Source organism: Pristis pectinata, chromosome 8 (assembly GCF_009764475.1).
Source record: "Pristis pectinata isolate sPriPec2 chromosome 8, sPriPec2.1.pri, whole genome shotgun sequence".
Lineage (NCBI taxonomy): Eukaryota > Metazoa > Chordata > Chondrichthyes > Rhinopristiformes > Pristidae > Pristis > Pristis pectinata.
This window is the reverse complement of record NC_067412.1, coordinates 71,093,927-71,112,443: the sequence shown is the minus strand read 5'-3', so window position 1 is coordinate 71,112,443 and position 18,517 is coordinate 71,093,927. Positions and strand designations below refer to the sequence as shown.

General features: G+C 38.2%; 1 protein-coding gene across 3 annotated transcripts in view; it reads right to left on the bottom strand.

Moving 5' to 3' along the window:
- Positions 1-18,517, bottom strand: part of ocrl (OCRL inositol polyphosphate-5-phosphatase) — a 60,933-nt gene that overhangs the window by 30,321 nt on the left and 12,095 nt on the right. For 2 of the 3 annotated variants that reach the window (XM_052021785.1, XM_052021788.1), the window contains exons 3-8: positions 10,439-10,530; positions 7,166-7,204; positions 4,939-5,046; positions 3,143-3,259; positions 1,768-1,876; positions 367-531 (exon numbers count right to left, since the gene is read on the bottom strand). In XM_052021785.1, coding sequence (XP_051877745.1) covers positions 367-531; positions 1,768-1,876; positions 3,143-3,259; positions 4,939-5,046; positions 7,166-7,204; positions 10,439-10,530 — 630 coding nt within the window. The remainder of the gene's footprint in view (positions 1-366; positions 532-1,767; positions 1,877-3,142; positions 3,260-4,938; positions 5,047-7,165; positions 7,205-10,438; positions 10,531-18,517) is intronic. The other variant, XM_052021787.1, reaches the window with a different exon arrangement.

The window sequence follows — 18,517 nt, the reverse complement described above, 5'->3', positions numbered from 1 at the left end:
GGGTAGGGTAGTCCAAAACTAGGGGGCATAGGTTCAGAATGAGGAGAAAGATTTAAAAGGGACCCGAAGGGCAACATTTTCATGCAGAGGGTGGTGAGTATATGGAATGAACTTCCCTAGGAAGTGGTTGAGGCAGGTATAATAGTATAATTTAAGAAGCACTTAGATAGTTACATGGAGGACTGGGGCTTAGAGGGATATGGATCGAAGGCAGGAAATTGGGACTAGCTGGGTGGGACCCGTGGTCAGCATGGACTGTTTGGGTCGAAGGGCCTATATTTGTGCTGTATGGTTCTATGACTCTAAATCCTGAACTCTTGCATTAACAGCCTTTCAATCCCATATAATAAGGTAGTCTGTACAGACCTAAAATCTTGAAAGTTGACAAATTCTTTTTCACGTTTTGCTAGACAATGTTTAATCAGACCTTCTCTGGCTAATGATTGATTACTTGGTTCAAATAGCTTCCGCATTGTGTTGGATACTCTTGGCTGTCCATTCCGTGACCCATCTTTTTCAGTGGATGGTTTGCTACATTAAAAATACAAAGATAATTAAGTCACTCAGTGCTGCTTTAAAGTGCAGATGGAAAACACATAACAGAGAAAAGGGAGCAGCAGCTGCTAACAGCAAATGACAATATTCCTGAAGGAAGAATGGTGTTATCTGGAGAACAGCTAGTAGGAATCTGTATTCTTAGATCAATGGCACACATGCAACAGTCCCCTAATTAATGGTTAAATTTATGCTTTTAAGTTATTGCTCATGGGGAAGAGCTTTTTCTAATTATAGGTATCTTTATAGAACACTACAGCACAGTACAGGCCCTTCGGCCCACAATGTTGTGCCGACATCTTATCCTGTTCTAATATCTGTCTAACCCTTCCCTCCCAAATAGCCCTCCATTTTTCTACCATTCATGTGTCTAAGAGTCTCTTAAATGTCCCTAATTTATCTGCCCCCACAACCTCTTAGTATTTCTTCATACATGAACAAAATTACAGGGTTAATTTTAAAACAAAATGTCCCAAATTTAAGATAAATGAATTGAAGTAAATCACAGAGAGCCAATTGCCTTCAGGATTGACTTCAGCTGGATGGCATCTAGGAAGAAGTCAAGAAAAGCCTTCGAAGGGCTCTTTTGGAGCCTCAGAAAGCCAAGAATTTCTGACAAAGCTAACTAATCCCAAACCTAGACCAGGTGTGATAGGTCAGGCAAATCTTCCCCTCCTATGATTGTTCACCACTTTCACTTGGATGGCAGAAAATGTGCTATGGCTGCTCGCAGTCCCTTTTCACTGCAGAATAGAAAAACTGGTTATGATGCAAGAGCCAAAAAAATCTCCAATAAAGCCAACAAAATCCTGTCGAAATATCTCAATCCTTCTTCAAAAGTGTACACAAGTGATTAGTTTTTTTTCTTGCTGTCAGTGGCCCACTTACAACCACATTTTCAGCTCATGCATGAACTGCTTACTGGAACAAGACATCACAGGCTGATCAGTGGCGGTGGATTACACTGCTGCAAGGAGTCAAGAGTTTCAGGTGTGGAGGAGGAAATTTCGGTCGATTCCTTAAATTCCTAACAATGAAAGTTATCGTGGTTGAATTCAATCCCGTCCTCTTATACTGATCAAGAGGATAGCACAAAGTCCTTGTTGATTTCTCTTCCTGCCCTAGTCCAAGTATGGTCAGACAAATTTAAGTAGTCCAACTACTGCTCCAGTTAATTCATCTCAATCGTGTACAATAAATAAATTTATTTACTTGGAACGAGAAGACACTGCCACAGGTGCAACTTTGCTTCCAGCTTGATTCTGTTGATTCTTCTTTTCCAGATTTAGAACATCAATGAAATCATCATCAAACCCAAACTCTAATGGAGAAGAAAATTGCAAGGTAATCAATTTTTAAGGATTTCCTTAAACCACATTGACTCTCTTCCTAAACTGAGAGAATCTGGCAGATTTAATCAAGGTGCAATAGCCATGATATTTATGTAGAGAAAGCAAAAGATCACATTTGTAGCCAGGACACTTGGAGATACCAAAACAAGGGAACTCTGCAGATTAAAAAACCCTAATGAGGTCCTGATATTCTGTTTCGTATCTTGCAAATGGGCAGATTGAAAGGCTAGTCGGCTCCAGGGCAAGAAAGCCATCAGAAAGCTGCAGTTGGGATCATTACCAGTCAGAGAAGATTAGGGCATGGTAGGTTGGAGGTTGGTGTAAAACTCATTCTTGGCTCTTCAATTTCCTTTAAGTTTTACTTACCACTTTCTCATTAGTCTTCCACTTGGTCATTCTCCCAAACAATGTCCAGATTCTGTTTGTTGGAATAGCTGGCATTTACCATTTAAATGGCAACGTGTATAGTAGTCACACAATCCCAGAAGTTACGTACCATTGGTTGGAGTCATATGTTTAAATAATCTCTGCTGCTGGACTTCTCGTAGAGTTCAGCAATTGAGTTGGATCTTGCTGAGATTGCAAGCAGCTTACAGATCCTTTATCAGGTAAGAACTGCCTACCCCACTGATTTTAATGGGGGAGGAGTGGTGGGGTGTCACAGAGCTACAGGAAGTATGGCAGCAAGTTTGTTTATTAACTATTTCTTTTGTTTGATGCTTCTAATCATTTAAGTGGTTAATTAACTACATTAAAAAAATTATTTAATTTTTAAACAGTTTCCAAGCCAGAGATGGTTCAGTTGCTCACAGCAAAGCTGTCAAGGGTACTGTATAGGTGGAACATCCCTATTTCATTAGAGATGCAAGGGACTGCAGATGCTGGAATCTGGAGCAACAAACATCGGCTGAAGGAACTCCTCCAGCAGGTTGTCTGTTGCCCCCTATTTCACTGTTCAATGCATGGTCATTATTCAGGGCATCTATTGCATTTATTTGTTTTGAAGACCTGCATGTGAAGGCCGAAAAACACCACATGTGCAGGTAGCTGTAAAATTCCATTTCTGTTTGGCTTTAGGAACAAAACAATAGCTGGATGGTTTAAATCAAATTAAACCATCCAGCTATTTAAACTTTCTCCCCCACTGTTTAGAGTAAATAGGTTTGGATTCCAGAGTGATACCTGATCAACCCTTCATTCTCTGGACATCTGCTTAAGAGTAACTTAGACCTTACCTGATTTACCTGCTCCACTTTCTTTGCCATGTAACAGGCCAACCTGGGGCCAACCTGCTGATTCCATTCCAAATGGATCCATCGCCACTTTTTCAGCACCAGTGCTTTTAAATGTAGCTTTTTTTTTGGATAGGGGAAGAAAAAAGACCAATAGTCAAATAATTCCCAATACCAAAACAAGCATGGCAATAAATGTATCCTGTTAAAAGATCTGAGAAATCTCTCAACATGAAAGCTGAATTTTACTTAAAGCAATAGTTTTCTTCAGTCTAATGTCCAAGGTGGCAGCAAACATGTTTCATTTAGTTATCTAATTTCATATGCAAACTCTGATAAATGTTAGCACCTTGCATGGAGATTTTAAAGTTAAATCAATTTGATGCTTTGAGATCCTACTGTTGGGAAAATAAATCTACTTCAAGTGTCAACAATTTCACAAAACTCAAATTACCCATTTAAATAGTTGATTCTTATTTTCAGTGATGGTTGTCCAAAGCAATTTATGCACTTTGTACATCATTAAAAACTACCATAGTGAACTTTTTACAAGTATTACATGAACATATGACAAAAATAATCTAACCATTTTGCGAAATAGATTTCAACCCATAGCTGCTTGTGAATAGCCAATTGCCAATAGCAACACTGCTTTAACCCAAATGAAAACACAACTTTTAATAACTGTTGTTGGATTCGACTGTTTTAATTAGTTTTTTTTAACATGTATGGTGTTTAATACACCTCAAGAGGCTGCACAAGGAATGGCCGCTTACTAGCTTAGTGGGTCATCCATCAGGTGAATATGTGTTTTTTTCATTGGTTGGTTTGGCCACAAGTATCTAATAGGTTTCCTGACTGGACTATTGTTAGCTAAAGAGTATCTCAGGTGTCGCTTTTTGTTAATCTCTCTCTTGCTCTCCTCCCCCCTGGCCTGAGCTCATCTTTTGTTCCCTTTGTCTCGGCTCATCAAAGCTAGTGCCATGTGCTCTGTGACTGTTTCTTTGTTTTAAACTTTTCTAATAAAACTTTGTGAAGCACCAAGTTGTTTTTGACTCATTCCCGGACTCCTGAAAGAACCTGCGGATTCGAAAAAAACCGGATCTGACACTGTGCTGATAGTAAATGCCAGTCGAACTGATTTTCACTGAACAATGGAAATGCATCTACTAATTCTTTTAAAGTATACCCAATCAATTTGTTTTAATTGTTTATAGTGAAATGCTATGTGAAATCAACTTTTAAGTTTTAATTGTGCATTTAGTACACCTCATCTGAAAGGAAAAGAACATGGTCTCTTCAAATGTTACCCAGGAAATCCCTTCAAGCAAGCTGCATCAGGCTGATTGCAGCAGAGAAACCGTGAGATAATCAAAAAAAATTTGTTGTGTGTAAAAGGAATTTGCAACGTGACAATGAATGCAAGACTGCAATGGGCAAGATTATTAATGAACTGTAAGTTAACTTCATTCAATTGAACCTCCCAGTTTAACCAACACCCACTTTGAAGATCACCTGACTTCAGGGAAGTTATAAAATAGCAGGGTGCTCAAGGCTTACATACAGTTTGGTGGGAGGACCAAGGGATAGAATATCATATTTACAAAACAAAGATTCTATCACTTGCAATTTAGGGCTATTATAATGTCTCCTCAGCAACTGTATCTTACTTTTAAACAGTATATTTTAAACATTTTTCTAGTCTGTTCACTCTATTGCAGGAAAATAAATCAAGTCTTATATTTGCCATAAATTGTTTTTCTTTTCTTTCCAATTTTAAATTCCAAGCTTTTGTCTACCTTGTTGAACCCTTTTCACTTCAGTGAGGAAGTTGAGGCAGGACTCGTCATCTGGTAGTTCAAAGCAGCAGTGAGCCTGGTCCCCTTGAACACGGACCCTGCATAAGCCTAAAGTAATAATATTACATCAATAATTGGAACTGTTGCCACAGAATAATACACTTTTAATGAACATTGAAACTTGGGAGGCTAACAAAAAAAAAATCAGCATTTGCAAAATTAGGTTAGATAACAAAACCACATTTTGGCTGTAATGGCAGTAAAACAGGGAGAGGCTCTGGATTGAGCAGGATACAAAAGTCTGATGTAATCTATAGAAGCACTTGGGAAGTAGACTGAATCATTTCCCCAGAAATGCAGGAGATGCAGCACCTGCTCTTTTACCTCATTGCTTCCCACCACTTAGGGACTTCCTTACATTTCACTTTCATTTCTTCCCATCTAGTATATTGCATTCAGTACTTACTATATGGTCTGCTCTGCTCTGGAAAAGTCAGATGCAGAAATGGGTGATAATTTTGCAGAACACTTGCATTTAGTCCACAGGAGCAACCCTAAGATTCTAACTCACTTTAATTCTCCTTACCATTCTTACTCTGACCTGTGGCTTCCTGCACTGTTCCAAGGAGGCTTAACACTAGCTCAAGGAAGTTGAGATGCTTTTTCCTGGGACTCAGTATCGAATGCAACATTTCAGTTAACTTACATTCTGTCTGTAACAGAACTGGCCAGCTCTGCTGTAGATTATCCTTCTTTAATATTAACTGTTTTTTTCCCCTCTGCTGGGTTTTTCCTACTGCTCTGACCTGCATTTCACAACTTGTGTGTCCATTTGATCCCCCCCCACCCCCCGACAACTCCTCCACTCTCCAACTGCCCTCATTAATCAACCAGAAAGCTTCATCAAGTTATCACCGTGGCAATCATGGCGCCACCCTATCATAGATATTCCTTTGGTCCTATCCATCCTTCTCCAACCTCTCTCCAACTTGAAATTAATTTATCTCTCTTTTTTTTAAATTAAAATTCTCCAGCTGCCATGGTGGGAGGTGAACTTGTGCCTCTTAATCAATGGTCCAGAACTCTGGCTACTAATCAGGAAATTCACCCATAATGCTATATCTGTATTGTTTGTTGAAGAGACAATCTTATCCAAGACACTGGGGGAACCCTCTCTTCAGTTTGTATTAATGTTCTTTTTATCGTATTCCCCCCCACCCCCAAACTAGAACTGACAATTAAGAGTGCAAGGGCTCTTCCAAAGCACAACTTTAACAATGCATCTTGGACCATAAGCCTAAATTACACACTTAAGATCTCAAGTGCAAAGTTTAAACCACAACTATCAAAGTGAGGTACATAACCCAGAAAAGCAAGCTGACTCTAGTGATGAATTATATAGCTCAGAATTCCCCATGTGCTTGCAATCAACTGTTCTATCCGAGGGAAGCTGGCAAAATATTAATAGTAGAAAAATGAATACAAGTGAATCAGCTAAATTAGCAGCAGACAGAATGAAGGAAGTATTTTTCTCCTCACTTGTGGTGGTCCAATCCATCTTTCTTCCCCCAGATATAGACAGGAGCAATTCAACTTTCCAGACTGAGAAATCTTGAAGATTTCACCTTCTCTCCCACATAGGGAAGAAGATTCATTGTGTCTTAAATACTTCAGTGACGTAGTTGAATTTTCACTCTTGTGATAATGTTAAATCAAAGTTGCCAAGTTTGACTTAGGCAAGCAATTAGATATACTGAGTTAGACCATAGCTACACTCATCTCTGACAGATAAGGGATCACACTGCAGTAATTTTCAACTTTAAAACAGCCATGTATCATCACTTCAAAGTCCAAGGTCAGGTAAAAAAAATTCCTTGGAATTTATTAAAATTAATGGGAAGCTGAGAATTCAGAGAAACTATCTAATCTAGAAGAGAAAGTTAAAGAACTGAGCTTTTATGGATCCACGCTCTTTCACCCATGATGAGAACATATAATCACATGCACAAGGTGCAAGGGGGGTTCTAGCATTGGTAAGTTGGCTGAGCATCCCGATGACAGGTATACAAAAATGATGAAATCCTCCGGAAACTAACTGGGCAAATTGTGGGATATCTGCCTCCAAATTCTGTTCAAATATACACTTGCTGGAAAATGTAAGGATTACTAATCCAACCAAAAGCCATACTTCCACCTCTACAATGAAATTTAGAAATTAGGTACTTACGTGTAAAAGGATCATCAATCAAAAGAGCCTCTTCAGCCTCTGAAAGTGAAACATTCTTGGGTTATGGTGAAGAATCTGACAGTTTGTTGCATTACTTAGAGCTAAATTCTCTCACTGTAGTGATGGACAGTGCCAATTGTTTAGATTTTAGGAAATGAGGCTTTTATTGATATGAGGCACCTTGTCTTTTCTATCTATAATAGGAAGAGTTGCATAAAAGCCTAAAGTTGGAAGGTTAAAGAGTGCAGAAGAGGAAGAAAGATTAGAAGGAATTCCCACCGCCGTCTGTGAGTTTGTACGTTCTCCCCATGTGTCTGCGTGGGTTTCCTCCGGGAGCTCCGGTTTCCTCCCACATTCCAAAGACGTACAGGTTAGGAGTTGTGGGCATGCTACGTTGGTGCCGGAAGAGCGGCGACGCTTGCAGGCTGCCCCTAGCATATTCTCAGTAACACAGAACGACACAATAGATAGATGGACAAATAAAAATTAGGTTGTTGGTGGGCATGAAGAAATGTGACAGGGACAGGATTTTTAAACTCAATGTATTGTAGGACCAGGATTCAACACAGGTCAGTAAGCAAATGGGTCTTGGGAGAATTGGACGAAAGATGGCAGAGGAGTTTCCAATAAATTACTATGAAAACTGAGGATTCTGTGTGTACAGCACTAACAAGCATAATTGATGAATTGAGTCCAAAAGTAACAAAATATGGATAGTAATTTCCATGTCAATGAAGGTAAAGCAGCAGCAAAGTTTATATATGGAAGTCAGCGACCCTGGAGACAGTTATTCTTTTGCCATTCAACTGTATTGTCTTACCATATCCATTTGAAGAAGTGGATATAGTAAAAACAATATAAATGAATGGCAAAAGAACAAACTTTATACCAGGTACAAACAGCTACATTTTGGTCTTCCTGATTTTCAGTTGGAGACATTCTGACTCATTTATAACACATATCTTACAGGAAACCTATTAACAGATATGATTATCAGGATAAGGGCTAAGCTGATATTATCAACTTGATTCACAGATGAAGGAAAGAGATGGCTTGGAGATGACTAGGTTAAGAAAAGTGCTATAGCTATATTAAAATTGAATTATACAGATGCAGCTCAACAACAAACATCAAGTAGTGTAAAAGAAGATTCACCAAGGTCACAATCAGGTACAGCAGAAGGGAGGCAAGGATGTGAACAGGGTACTTTGGGAGACCTCAGAGATGTATATTCAAAAGGTTAGATTTAGGGTGGTGGTCAAAACGAACAGATACGCCAAAAATAGGTTTTCTGAAGACAGCCAAGGCAGAGTTGTTGCGACAGAAAAGGAAAGAGTCTGAGTATTAGATTAGACCAATAATGTGTCAGATGTACTCAAATCCATCTGCCTTACAACAGTCGTGTTATGATGGTTTATGGGGTTGAAGGGTAAGGAGCTGGTAGTCTGACACCAGTGAAGCAACTGAGACTCTCCCCCTACCTCCCCGTGTCCTCAACTACTGATGGACCATGGTCCATATTTTTCATATTTCCTGATGACATAGGAGGCCATTCCACTCATCAAGTCTATGCTGGCTCTCAGAGTAATTTCTACAATCATTTTACTCTACATTTCCCCAGAACCCATTTTCTCCCACATGTCCATCAACAGCACCCTGATACTCCCACCACCCAATTGTACTTGGGGTAATTTACAGTGGCCCATTAGACTACCAACTAGCACATCTGTTTGGATGTTGGTGGAAACTGGTGTATTCAGGGAAAACCCACACAGTAACATAGGCAGGTTTGGAAATCAAGATTGAGCCTGGGTTGCTGAAACTGCGAAGCAGAAACACTATCTGTTGCACCAATGTGCCACACAGGTGCTTCAGTTTCTCATTCCTACGGACATCAGGATTTCCAAAAGCAGCAGTGAGTGCTCACCATTAGTGATAAAGACAATTTCCCATCATGTTCAATGAATTCTGTTTCATACCATGGACATAGCGGTTGAGAAATGATTTGACATTGTACAATGTCTTCATGCAATACTGAATGATTTTACCCAAAACCTAATCACATTTATGCTTAAGGGCCTCAAGGTACATGCATCAACAGTAAACACGAACAACATGCATCTTGCCATCACTTGTGTAAAAATCTTTTGTGCATTTGATGATCATAATTGGCATTGACCATTCACAATGAAGATGGACTTCAGCAGGGAGGCAAGGCCTAATTTGGCTTTAATGGGGAACAAACCTGCCTTTATTGATGCTGAGAGTTCAATCTAGTACTTAGATCTGCTTTTAAGTATTTTTCTCAGTTTTCATTCCCACTCCAACTGATAGCTTTAAGGTCCCTACTCCCAAATCAAGCTGCCACCAATCCCAAGCTCTACCTCATCAATCAACTGCACATCTGACCTTCCCTTCCCATGGTGTTTCATCCTCTGATACTTCTATAAATTCGGGCCAACTCCTCCTTACCCAATCCCTGCGGTACTCTCCTTCACCCTTCCACCTCAATCCATGACTATCCCGCTTCCTTCATTAAATGGTAAAGTTAGCAGGTGAAGAGCCTATGTGTGCATTCACATATGCAGGGCCTACGCTACGGCACATAATGTCTTGGGTGTTGTGCGTGACAGAAATTTGGCTGCTGGCAGCCTCACGCATAACTGATGTAGGGACACTTATTTTTAGGTGTGATATAATTTCTAGGCTGGTCTCTCCTTCCAATAGCTTTTGCTCACAGCAGACAGTAGTGGTTCAGTGCATGAAATGCAGATAGCTGTAGACAGCAAGTTAGAGAATGAAACGATTACTGCTGAAGATTGTCCCCACTACTTCAAGTTGTTTGGTAGGCTAAAACGATGAAAAGATTTTCTTAAAGCATGAGGAATTCTCTAGTAAGTGAGCAGACATTTAATTGTTACTTAGGCCTCTGCCAGAACCACATGGTAACCTGATGCTAGATGCATCACCAAGGCTCAAAGGGGTTAAACTTTGTATTTTTCTTCCCTTTTCCTTCTGAACTAAGGCTCAGGTTTACACTCAGCAGTTGCCCAATAACTTGGCTGAAGCCATGACAGAACTGCAAGCTCACATCCTATTTCTCCACATCATGGTACAGCACACTGTATCACACGAATAACAATTTCCATATTATTTAAAATTTTAGATTACAAATGAGAGACAAGCTCAAAATTACAGATACATTAATATTTCCCGTCAGATAAAAAAGGAACATACAGTATAAAGATTTCTCACAGTTGCTGCTTCTTATACCTTGTATAATGCGAAACTGGTTATTAATGGGGATCACAGTCTGACAAGCGACAGTTCCAGCATTTACTTCCGGAATTGTAGAGATGGATAAACTGCAATAACAAGATTCACCACTAAATAAACCATTACATAACCGCAACTAGTTAATAATGAATTCATATTAACAGCACTGTAAAAGAGAAAACTGATGCATTGCATCCCAAAACATATTTTTACCTGCAATACCAGAATATTTATAGGTCTGTTAGTTACATTTTTTCCCCACATTTTCTATACTCAAATATAAAATGAACAAGTTATAAAATGCAGAATGCACTGTCAATTATTTAACATGATAAAGATGTATATGTAGAGACCTATTCTCACCGTGACAAAAATGGTGAAAAAAGCTTTGATTTAGTTCTTCAGCTCAAAAAGTTTTGCTGTTTTTTGGCGATAATGATGCTGTATCTTTTTAAGATCACCTACAGACACTGACTACAACAGTTCTTTGGCAAATTGATTGATATTTATGGGAATATTTACTTGGAAAAATGGATCAAACTGATGCTGTCTAATGCATAAATACAATCAATGACCACAAAAGTGCAATGTTTGCACTTTGGGTCAAGGTAGTTTTACTCATAGCTGATACCTGAGCAGCTACTGTGGGACAATTTTTCAAAAGCAAACAGTACTCAGAACTCCACTGATTATACCCAATGTAAGAGGAATTGTCGACCAGTCATTTACGAGCCTAATTGTCTTGTCTCCATCTCAGACCAGGTTTAACATGAAGTTAAGATGAAGATTTGGAAATTTTTTTTTTGAGTACTAAGTTGCAACTAAACTCTGGGTAATGTTCAGGATATTGATGAGTGCTGAAGTGCAAATCCTGAGGGATGGGCAGGGGAGTCTAGAAACTGCTTCATAGATTTACTATTTCATTTGGACGAACTATCAATAGAGGTTAGAGTTAGGGTTTCTGAATTAGCAAAAATAAATCTGCAGCTGAAATAACTATGAAAATAGCAGCACAGGCTAATTATATAATAAATCCATCTTGAGCTTTCCTGTTTGGAATTGGATGGTAAAGCAATTCAGAAGAAACAGTTAAACGAGAACTACAAGTTTATAAAAATATTTCATGTAAATCACAAGTCTGACAGGAAAGGCTTGGGTCAATACACTAGCTCTGTACATCTGTGCTCCATATCTGGACCTCAATTGGAAGCACTCTTGCATTGAGTCAGAAACTGTTTTCATTCAAGTTCTGCTCCACTTAAGCACATATGTTCAGCCTGCATTCCAGTACAGTGCTGAGGACTTATTTTGTTTCCTTTGTTTTGAACCGTATTGCCAATGGATGATCAATACCTTTGTAGACTACAAATAGCTTCCAATAATGTTTCCCATCTCTAAATATCAGTGGCACTTTAATTTCTTGAAACCCAGCCATTCTTCACTGCACAGTACCATTTATATATATAGTGCATCACAAAACAAACTGGCATCAAAGTTCACAAATGTTTTATATCACAATATCCAAGTGCACTCCAAATTACTTATGCATATTCCTCATCAACTTCAAAACCAGTATAAATGATACCAGTTATCTGCAGACAATTCTGTTTACTTTCATAAGGCATCATCCACTGATTATCTACACTGGCAGAGAAGGGTGGCTTGAGGGCATATGCTTAAATGGGAAAGAATTTTTTTATATTATTCTGCTCTTCAATTAGAAAATCACCATTGGATCTTCTAAGATTTTTCCAAGAGGAAAATATAGAATTTCAGTTTAATGTCTTTGACAGAAAGCTTCACCTCTAATATTGCAGCAAATAGAGGTGAAATGGCAGTCCAGATTATCCATTCAAACCTCTGATGTGGGACTTGAATGATGATCCTTTCACTCAGCAGCTAGACTGTTACTACCAACTCTAGCTGAAAGCTATTAGTGAGAAAGTAAAGGGTTAAGAAATTGTGACCATACATATAACTAATGAAAAAAATACCATGCAAGCCCCCAACTCAAGATCAGGTAGTAATTACTGTGTAAGGAACTTAATTGTAAACTAATTATACTAAACAATGAGTGTAATGTTTGCCTTTGTACCTTAGGCACTTGATCGAAACTTGTGTAACCGCACTATGTGTACATGACGAGAATTGTGTAAATTGATGCCTGCTCCCTTTGTATTGCGGAGGCCTCCGATAGAGATCCTGAGAGAGTGCTAAAGGAGGGTCCTCCCTGGTAGTATACTACTAATAAAATCGGTTAAACAGAATTAATCCATGGCACTGTGTTTTTGCAGCAGGCAGGAGTGGGAATTTAAATTAGGATAACATTAGGATTATTTATTGTTAATTTGCAAAACATGACAACGTGGGAAGCAGCAAACTAAAACTACTTGTTACACTGGATTGTCATTGCAGCTAGATGATACAAAACCGTTAGAAAGGTAGAACCAAATTTACTGTCACTGCACGTTTAATTACATTTGATTTTTTAAATAGAGTGCTTCTCCCACACTAATTACATGGAACATAAAATTACTGCTTGTCAGCTGGGCAGTGAGGCTTTGCAAAATTAGTCTGATTTGCTTTGTTGTTAACATCTAGAGTGTGGTGGTGGCCAAAGCTTTACCAACGTAAATTGTTAACCCGCAGCATTGAGTTATCCCTGTGCTAGCTGTGTTAAAATGGACTTGAATCAGCAACTTTTCCTTCTTAGAGAACCAATTCAAGTTTGTCCCAAGACCCTGGGGCAAAGGGAACCAAATTAGTCATCACAAAATTACAGCCATCTGCATCTGTCAAGATATCAAGTTCACCTAATTGAATATAACATCTAAGGACAGGGGTGTCGGAAACTATTTGGAAATGTGCGACTTGTTGCTATAATGAAAAATGGTCAAAAAATTAAAATTGTGATGGTTGGATGAACAAAGAAAGATGGTTGTACTGTCAAATAGAATAGAATAGGATGTGGAGGCTTTGGAGAAGGTGCAGAAGATGTTCACCAGGATGTTGCCTGGATTAGAGAGCATTAGCTATGAGGTTGGACAAACTTGGATTGTTTGCTCTGGAGCAGAAGCCGAAGGGTGACCTGATACAAGTACATTAAATTATGAGGGGCATAGATAGGGTAGCTAGTCAAAGTCTTTTCCTCAGGGTGGAGATGTCAAATACTAGAGGTCATAGCTTTAAAGATGAGAAGGGGAAAGTTTAAGGAGATTTATGAGGCAAGTTGTTTTTTTAAAAAATAGTGAGTGGTAGATGCCTGGAACATGCTGCCAGGGATGGTGGTGGAAACAGATACAATAGCAATGTTTACAAGACATTTAGGCAGGTACATGAACAGGCAGGTAAAGGAAGGATATAACCACATGCAGGTAGATGGGATAAGTTTAAATTGGCATTATGGTCAGCACAGACATAGTGGGCTGAAGGGCATGTTCCTGTGCTGTACTGTTCTATTCTATATTTTTTCAAGTCAAATTTCAGTTAATATATGTTGTGGAATGCTACAAAACAGAAATAAAACTGTTTTGACTATATTTGATTTTTACAATTTCTATTTTATTAACCACTCTGGTGTTCCTAATACTACCAAGTTAAGGCTGAAAAGGGCTAATGTGAATGATACTGAAAGAAAAGTTGATTAGGATCATAAAATATAAATACCAGTAGATTCAAAGCAACAGTTCATGTCACTAAGTATGCATGCTTCATAAATATAGTGTAAAGACAATTGTAGACTTAGAACTTCCATACATTCACACATTTAACTTTAAAAATGGATTGCATTTTAAGAATATCCAAGGTATTAATGTAAAGCTACAGACTTATAACGTAAAACTGTTTTGTTCCATTATTTGGCCCCCAACCAAATAATGGAATATCCGATGGGATCCCATTGGAGGGCATCAGATTTCCAATTTTACATTGCAATAGACTTTGAGTTATAGAAATTTTTAGAAACAATTTCAATCCCTAAGTATAGTGCCACTGATATGTTTGATGTGCATATCAAAATTATTATCTTCCAAAATTGTCATACAGTCATAAAACTGCATGGTGCAGGAGAAAGCCATCTGCTCCACTACACCCATGCCAATCCAAACATGCGCTTCCTAAATCCAAGTCTGTCATGCTCATCCAGGATACTTTACAAATGTGATGAGAGCTTCAGCCTCTTATGGAAACTCTGGTGGTGAGTTCCAGACTACACCATTCTTTGAGCAAAATATATTTTCTTTCAATTTCCCTCTTATGATAAGAAATAGAAGTAGAGCATTTGCTCTTTGAGCTCAGTTCACCATTCACTGAGATCACAGCTGATCCTGTACCTCAATGCTGCTTTTCTGCACAATATCTGCATTCTTTCTCTCGATTCCTTTAATATCCAGAAATATATTGATCCTTGTTTTGTAAGAACTCAGCGACTGAGCTTCCATACCCTGCTAAGTTAGAGGATTCCAAACTGCTACCAACATCTGAATGGAAGAATTTTTCCCTCATTTCAGTCCTACTCATTATTCTGTGACTGTGACCCCTGATTCCAGACTTCTCAGCCAGGGGAAACATTCTCCCTCCATCCAGCTTGTCAAGCCTTGTAAGAATTTTATAAGTTTCAATTAGTTCTCCCTCGTTCTTCTGAACTCTAGAGAACAAAGTCCCAGTCTACTAAATCTCTCCTCATATGGCAAATCCACAATCCCTGGAATCAGACAAGGACACCAAAACTGGAGACAGTAGTCCAGGTCTAGTCTCACCAAGGCCCTATATAATTGTAGTAAGGCAGCTTTATTTCTGTACTCCAAATCCTCTTATAACTTATCATCTGGTCTCCTATCTGCTTGCTAGATCTACATGCTCGATTTCAGCGACTTGTGGAGAAAGACAACTAGTTTACTTTGAATATCAATATTCTCAATCTCTCACCATTTTAAAATACTCTGCTTTTCTATTTTTGTGCCAAAATGATTAACTTAATTTTATTTATATTGTATTGCATCCATCATGTTCTTGACCACTAACTCAGCATGTCTGTATCTCCTAGAAGCCACTTTACATCCACCCTCCACCTAGTCTTGTATCAACAGCAAACTTGGAAATATGACATTTGATCCCTTCAGCCAAATCGTTGCCATAGATCATGAGTAACTGGGGTCCAACCACTGATCTCAGCTCCAATTATCTTAAAATTTATGCCCCCAAGTTTTTGACCTCTCATCGAAGGGAAATACAGGCCCATTCTATTCACCACAACTGAACCAGACAATTATATATTGAGTAGATCTCCCCTCAGCCTCTATTCTGATAAAAAAACAACTCCAATGCTTATTCTTAGATGAACTTTCCTTGGCAATAACCTCACAATTTGTTTTGTCTAAAGTGCTATTACACCTTTTTTTGAAAAGTATTGATCAGAACTGTTTTTAGTATTTTTTACGTAACAATGTTTACTGTATTTCTAGCATGACCTCCTTCCTCTTATACCGTGATTTAGCTTACAAAGGAATTTTTGCCAACTCAATCACATTATCAAATGTATTACTAGTTCTAGATTGAATGCCATTTGCCATGTCCTTGACCAGTCTTTTGATACATTCTACTACTTTCTTCCTTATTATCAAATAATCATCCAGCAGTTTATCTCATTTCAGCTTTCCTACATCTGTCATATTTTATTTTAGGGCTCTTAAATTTAAGCATTTACTGCATGAAAAATCATGAATGGTAATGTTGAAATAAACTATTTAATGAAAACTTCTAAAGAGATTTGATTCTTATTAATTAGCAATATGGAACGATCAAGCAGAGTAAGTGGTTATATTTTTAAAGCACTAAACATATCCCATGTAGGAGGTATGACAAAGTCCAAAAAATTTCTAATTTTCTTTAAATGTTTCTTTTTCACCAATTTGAATATGGAGCTAAAGAAATAGCAATTGACTAACATGAACAAAAAACAAAATCACTAAACCTTACCCATAGAATTGGTGGATTAATGCTAGAAATCTTTGTAAGGTTTCCTCAGAAAAGCAGATTTATCAGCCACCAGTCCAAAGTGGGAAAGTCACTTGGTGCAAGAAAATCCAGCTGCTTGAATGAAATATAACAAGGGAATTGTTTGTACCCTGCTACCATGCAACTATAATAAGCAGATAGAGGGAGCCAGAATGTTCTAGATCCTGCAGAAAAAGACAAAGTCTGGGAGGTGGGGTGGGAAAAGAGAGAGAGAGAGAGAGAGAGAGAGAGAGAGAGAGAGAGAGAGAGAGAGAGAGAAAGACAGGTGGAAGAGGAGAAAAAGAAAAACAAAATGAATTGCAGTTTTCAATGTGCTCCTGTGGAACTACAAACCCAAGCTTAATGCAGATAGAGAACTTTTTTTTAAGGTAGGAGTGGTGTGGGAAAATAGTGCTTTTTGCTATATTTTTTTTACATAGTCAGAGTAATTGGAAAAACAACTCAATGAACAATGTTATTTGAGATCTGTTGCCAGGAAGGGGGTGAGGGGTCATGTGATGGTTTAAGTTCCTTTCAGAATTTTAATAGCAAATGGGATGAAGCATGTTGGCAATAAATTCAGATGGAGGACAGATAGGGAGGACAATGTCCATCCTGAATTCTGGTACTGGGGGATGGTGCTGCTCAGAGGAAAAGCGAGATAGACTTTTTTTTATTATGAACTGGAGAGAAGCAAGGGGGACAGCACCGGGAATCTTTGGATGAGATATTAAATTGAACCCTATTTACCCTCTAAGTACTGAGGAGCACCAGGAAAACTGTGCATCAGGGGCAATGTTTATCTCTCAATAAACATTTGGGAAAATTAAATTCAGTTAAATAAATCTGGAATTAAGAAAAAAAAAATTAAAGGTGACCACAAAACTATGCAAGCTAGCTAGTCTGGTCCATTAATGTTTTCATGGAATGAAATCTGTCATCCTTCTCTGTCTGGCCTGTGTGAGATTCCAGCCCACTCAGGCAATTTGGAATGGGCACTGAATGGTGACAATGCCCATGTTCCATTAAGTACTAAAAGCAATAGATGTTATCTGGCTACTGGGTTCCCCTTTTTATAACAGTTCAAAAGAAATTCATCAGGTAATAATCAAGTTGTTATAAAAATGAAATTTCCTTTTTTCTTAGGTTGACATTTCACAGATCCAGAGTGCAACATTTCTGGGGCTTCTTTCTGTGACGATGTCAAACCAAGGTCCAGTCGGCTGTTAATGTCATGTAAAAGTTCCTTTGGTATTACTATGATCAACAGAGTTCAAAAGCTTTGTGAAACAAAGATAAGATGCACAAGCAGTTCACCCTTGTTCCATAAAGCAAACATTTTGCACAGCATATAACCAAAAAGGATACACATGTATCATCCCAAGTTCAAGACATTGCATACATGTTTAATATTTAAATACATAATGCTTTATGCTATTGAAAGTTATATAATTAAAAGAATATAAAAGTAGATTCCAGTCAAACCCCTCCGATGGCTATGTTTTCTAAGTTTAGATAATAAACTTAACCAAGTCATTGAAAACACTGGGTCTCTTTTCTTGAAAGACGCAAGATGATGTTATTAAGACTGTTAAAGTTATGAAATTATTGGATATTTCCACTTGTGGAAAAGAGCACAGCTAGAAGCCATCAATACAAGATAGTCACCAAGAAATCCAATAGGAAATTTAAAAATCTCTTTACCCTGAGTCAAGAATGTGGAATTTGCTACCAATGGGAGGAGCTGAAACAAATACTGAAGATTTCAACACCATTCTCAAGATTAGGAAGAAATGCTTAAGTGCTGTACTTTGTGACTTAATGTTGTATATCACTGAAGAAGCAATATTGAATTATTTCATAAGAACATTCTTATTTTCACCCTTTTCTAGTCTTTTACATATTTCCATTTTCTGGTTCAACATTAGAACAACACAATTCTGCTTTGTACTTTTGCCAGGAGTATTCTTATCAACATAGTGGATGAGATGGGAGAAATACAGTGGTTTATGTAAACACATGTGAAGGGCTGAGGGTAGGCTGCTGCACTGTAGGCTGATGGCAGACAGTACATGAACAAAA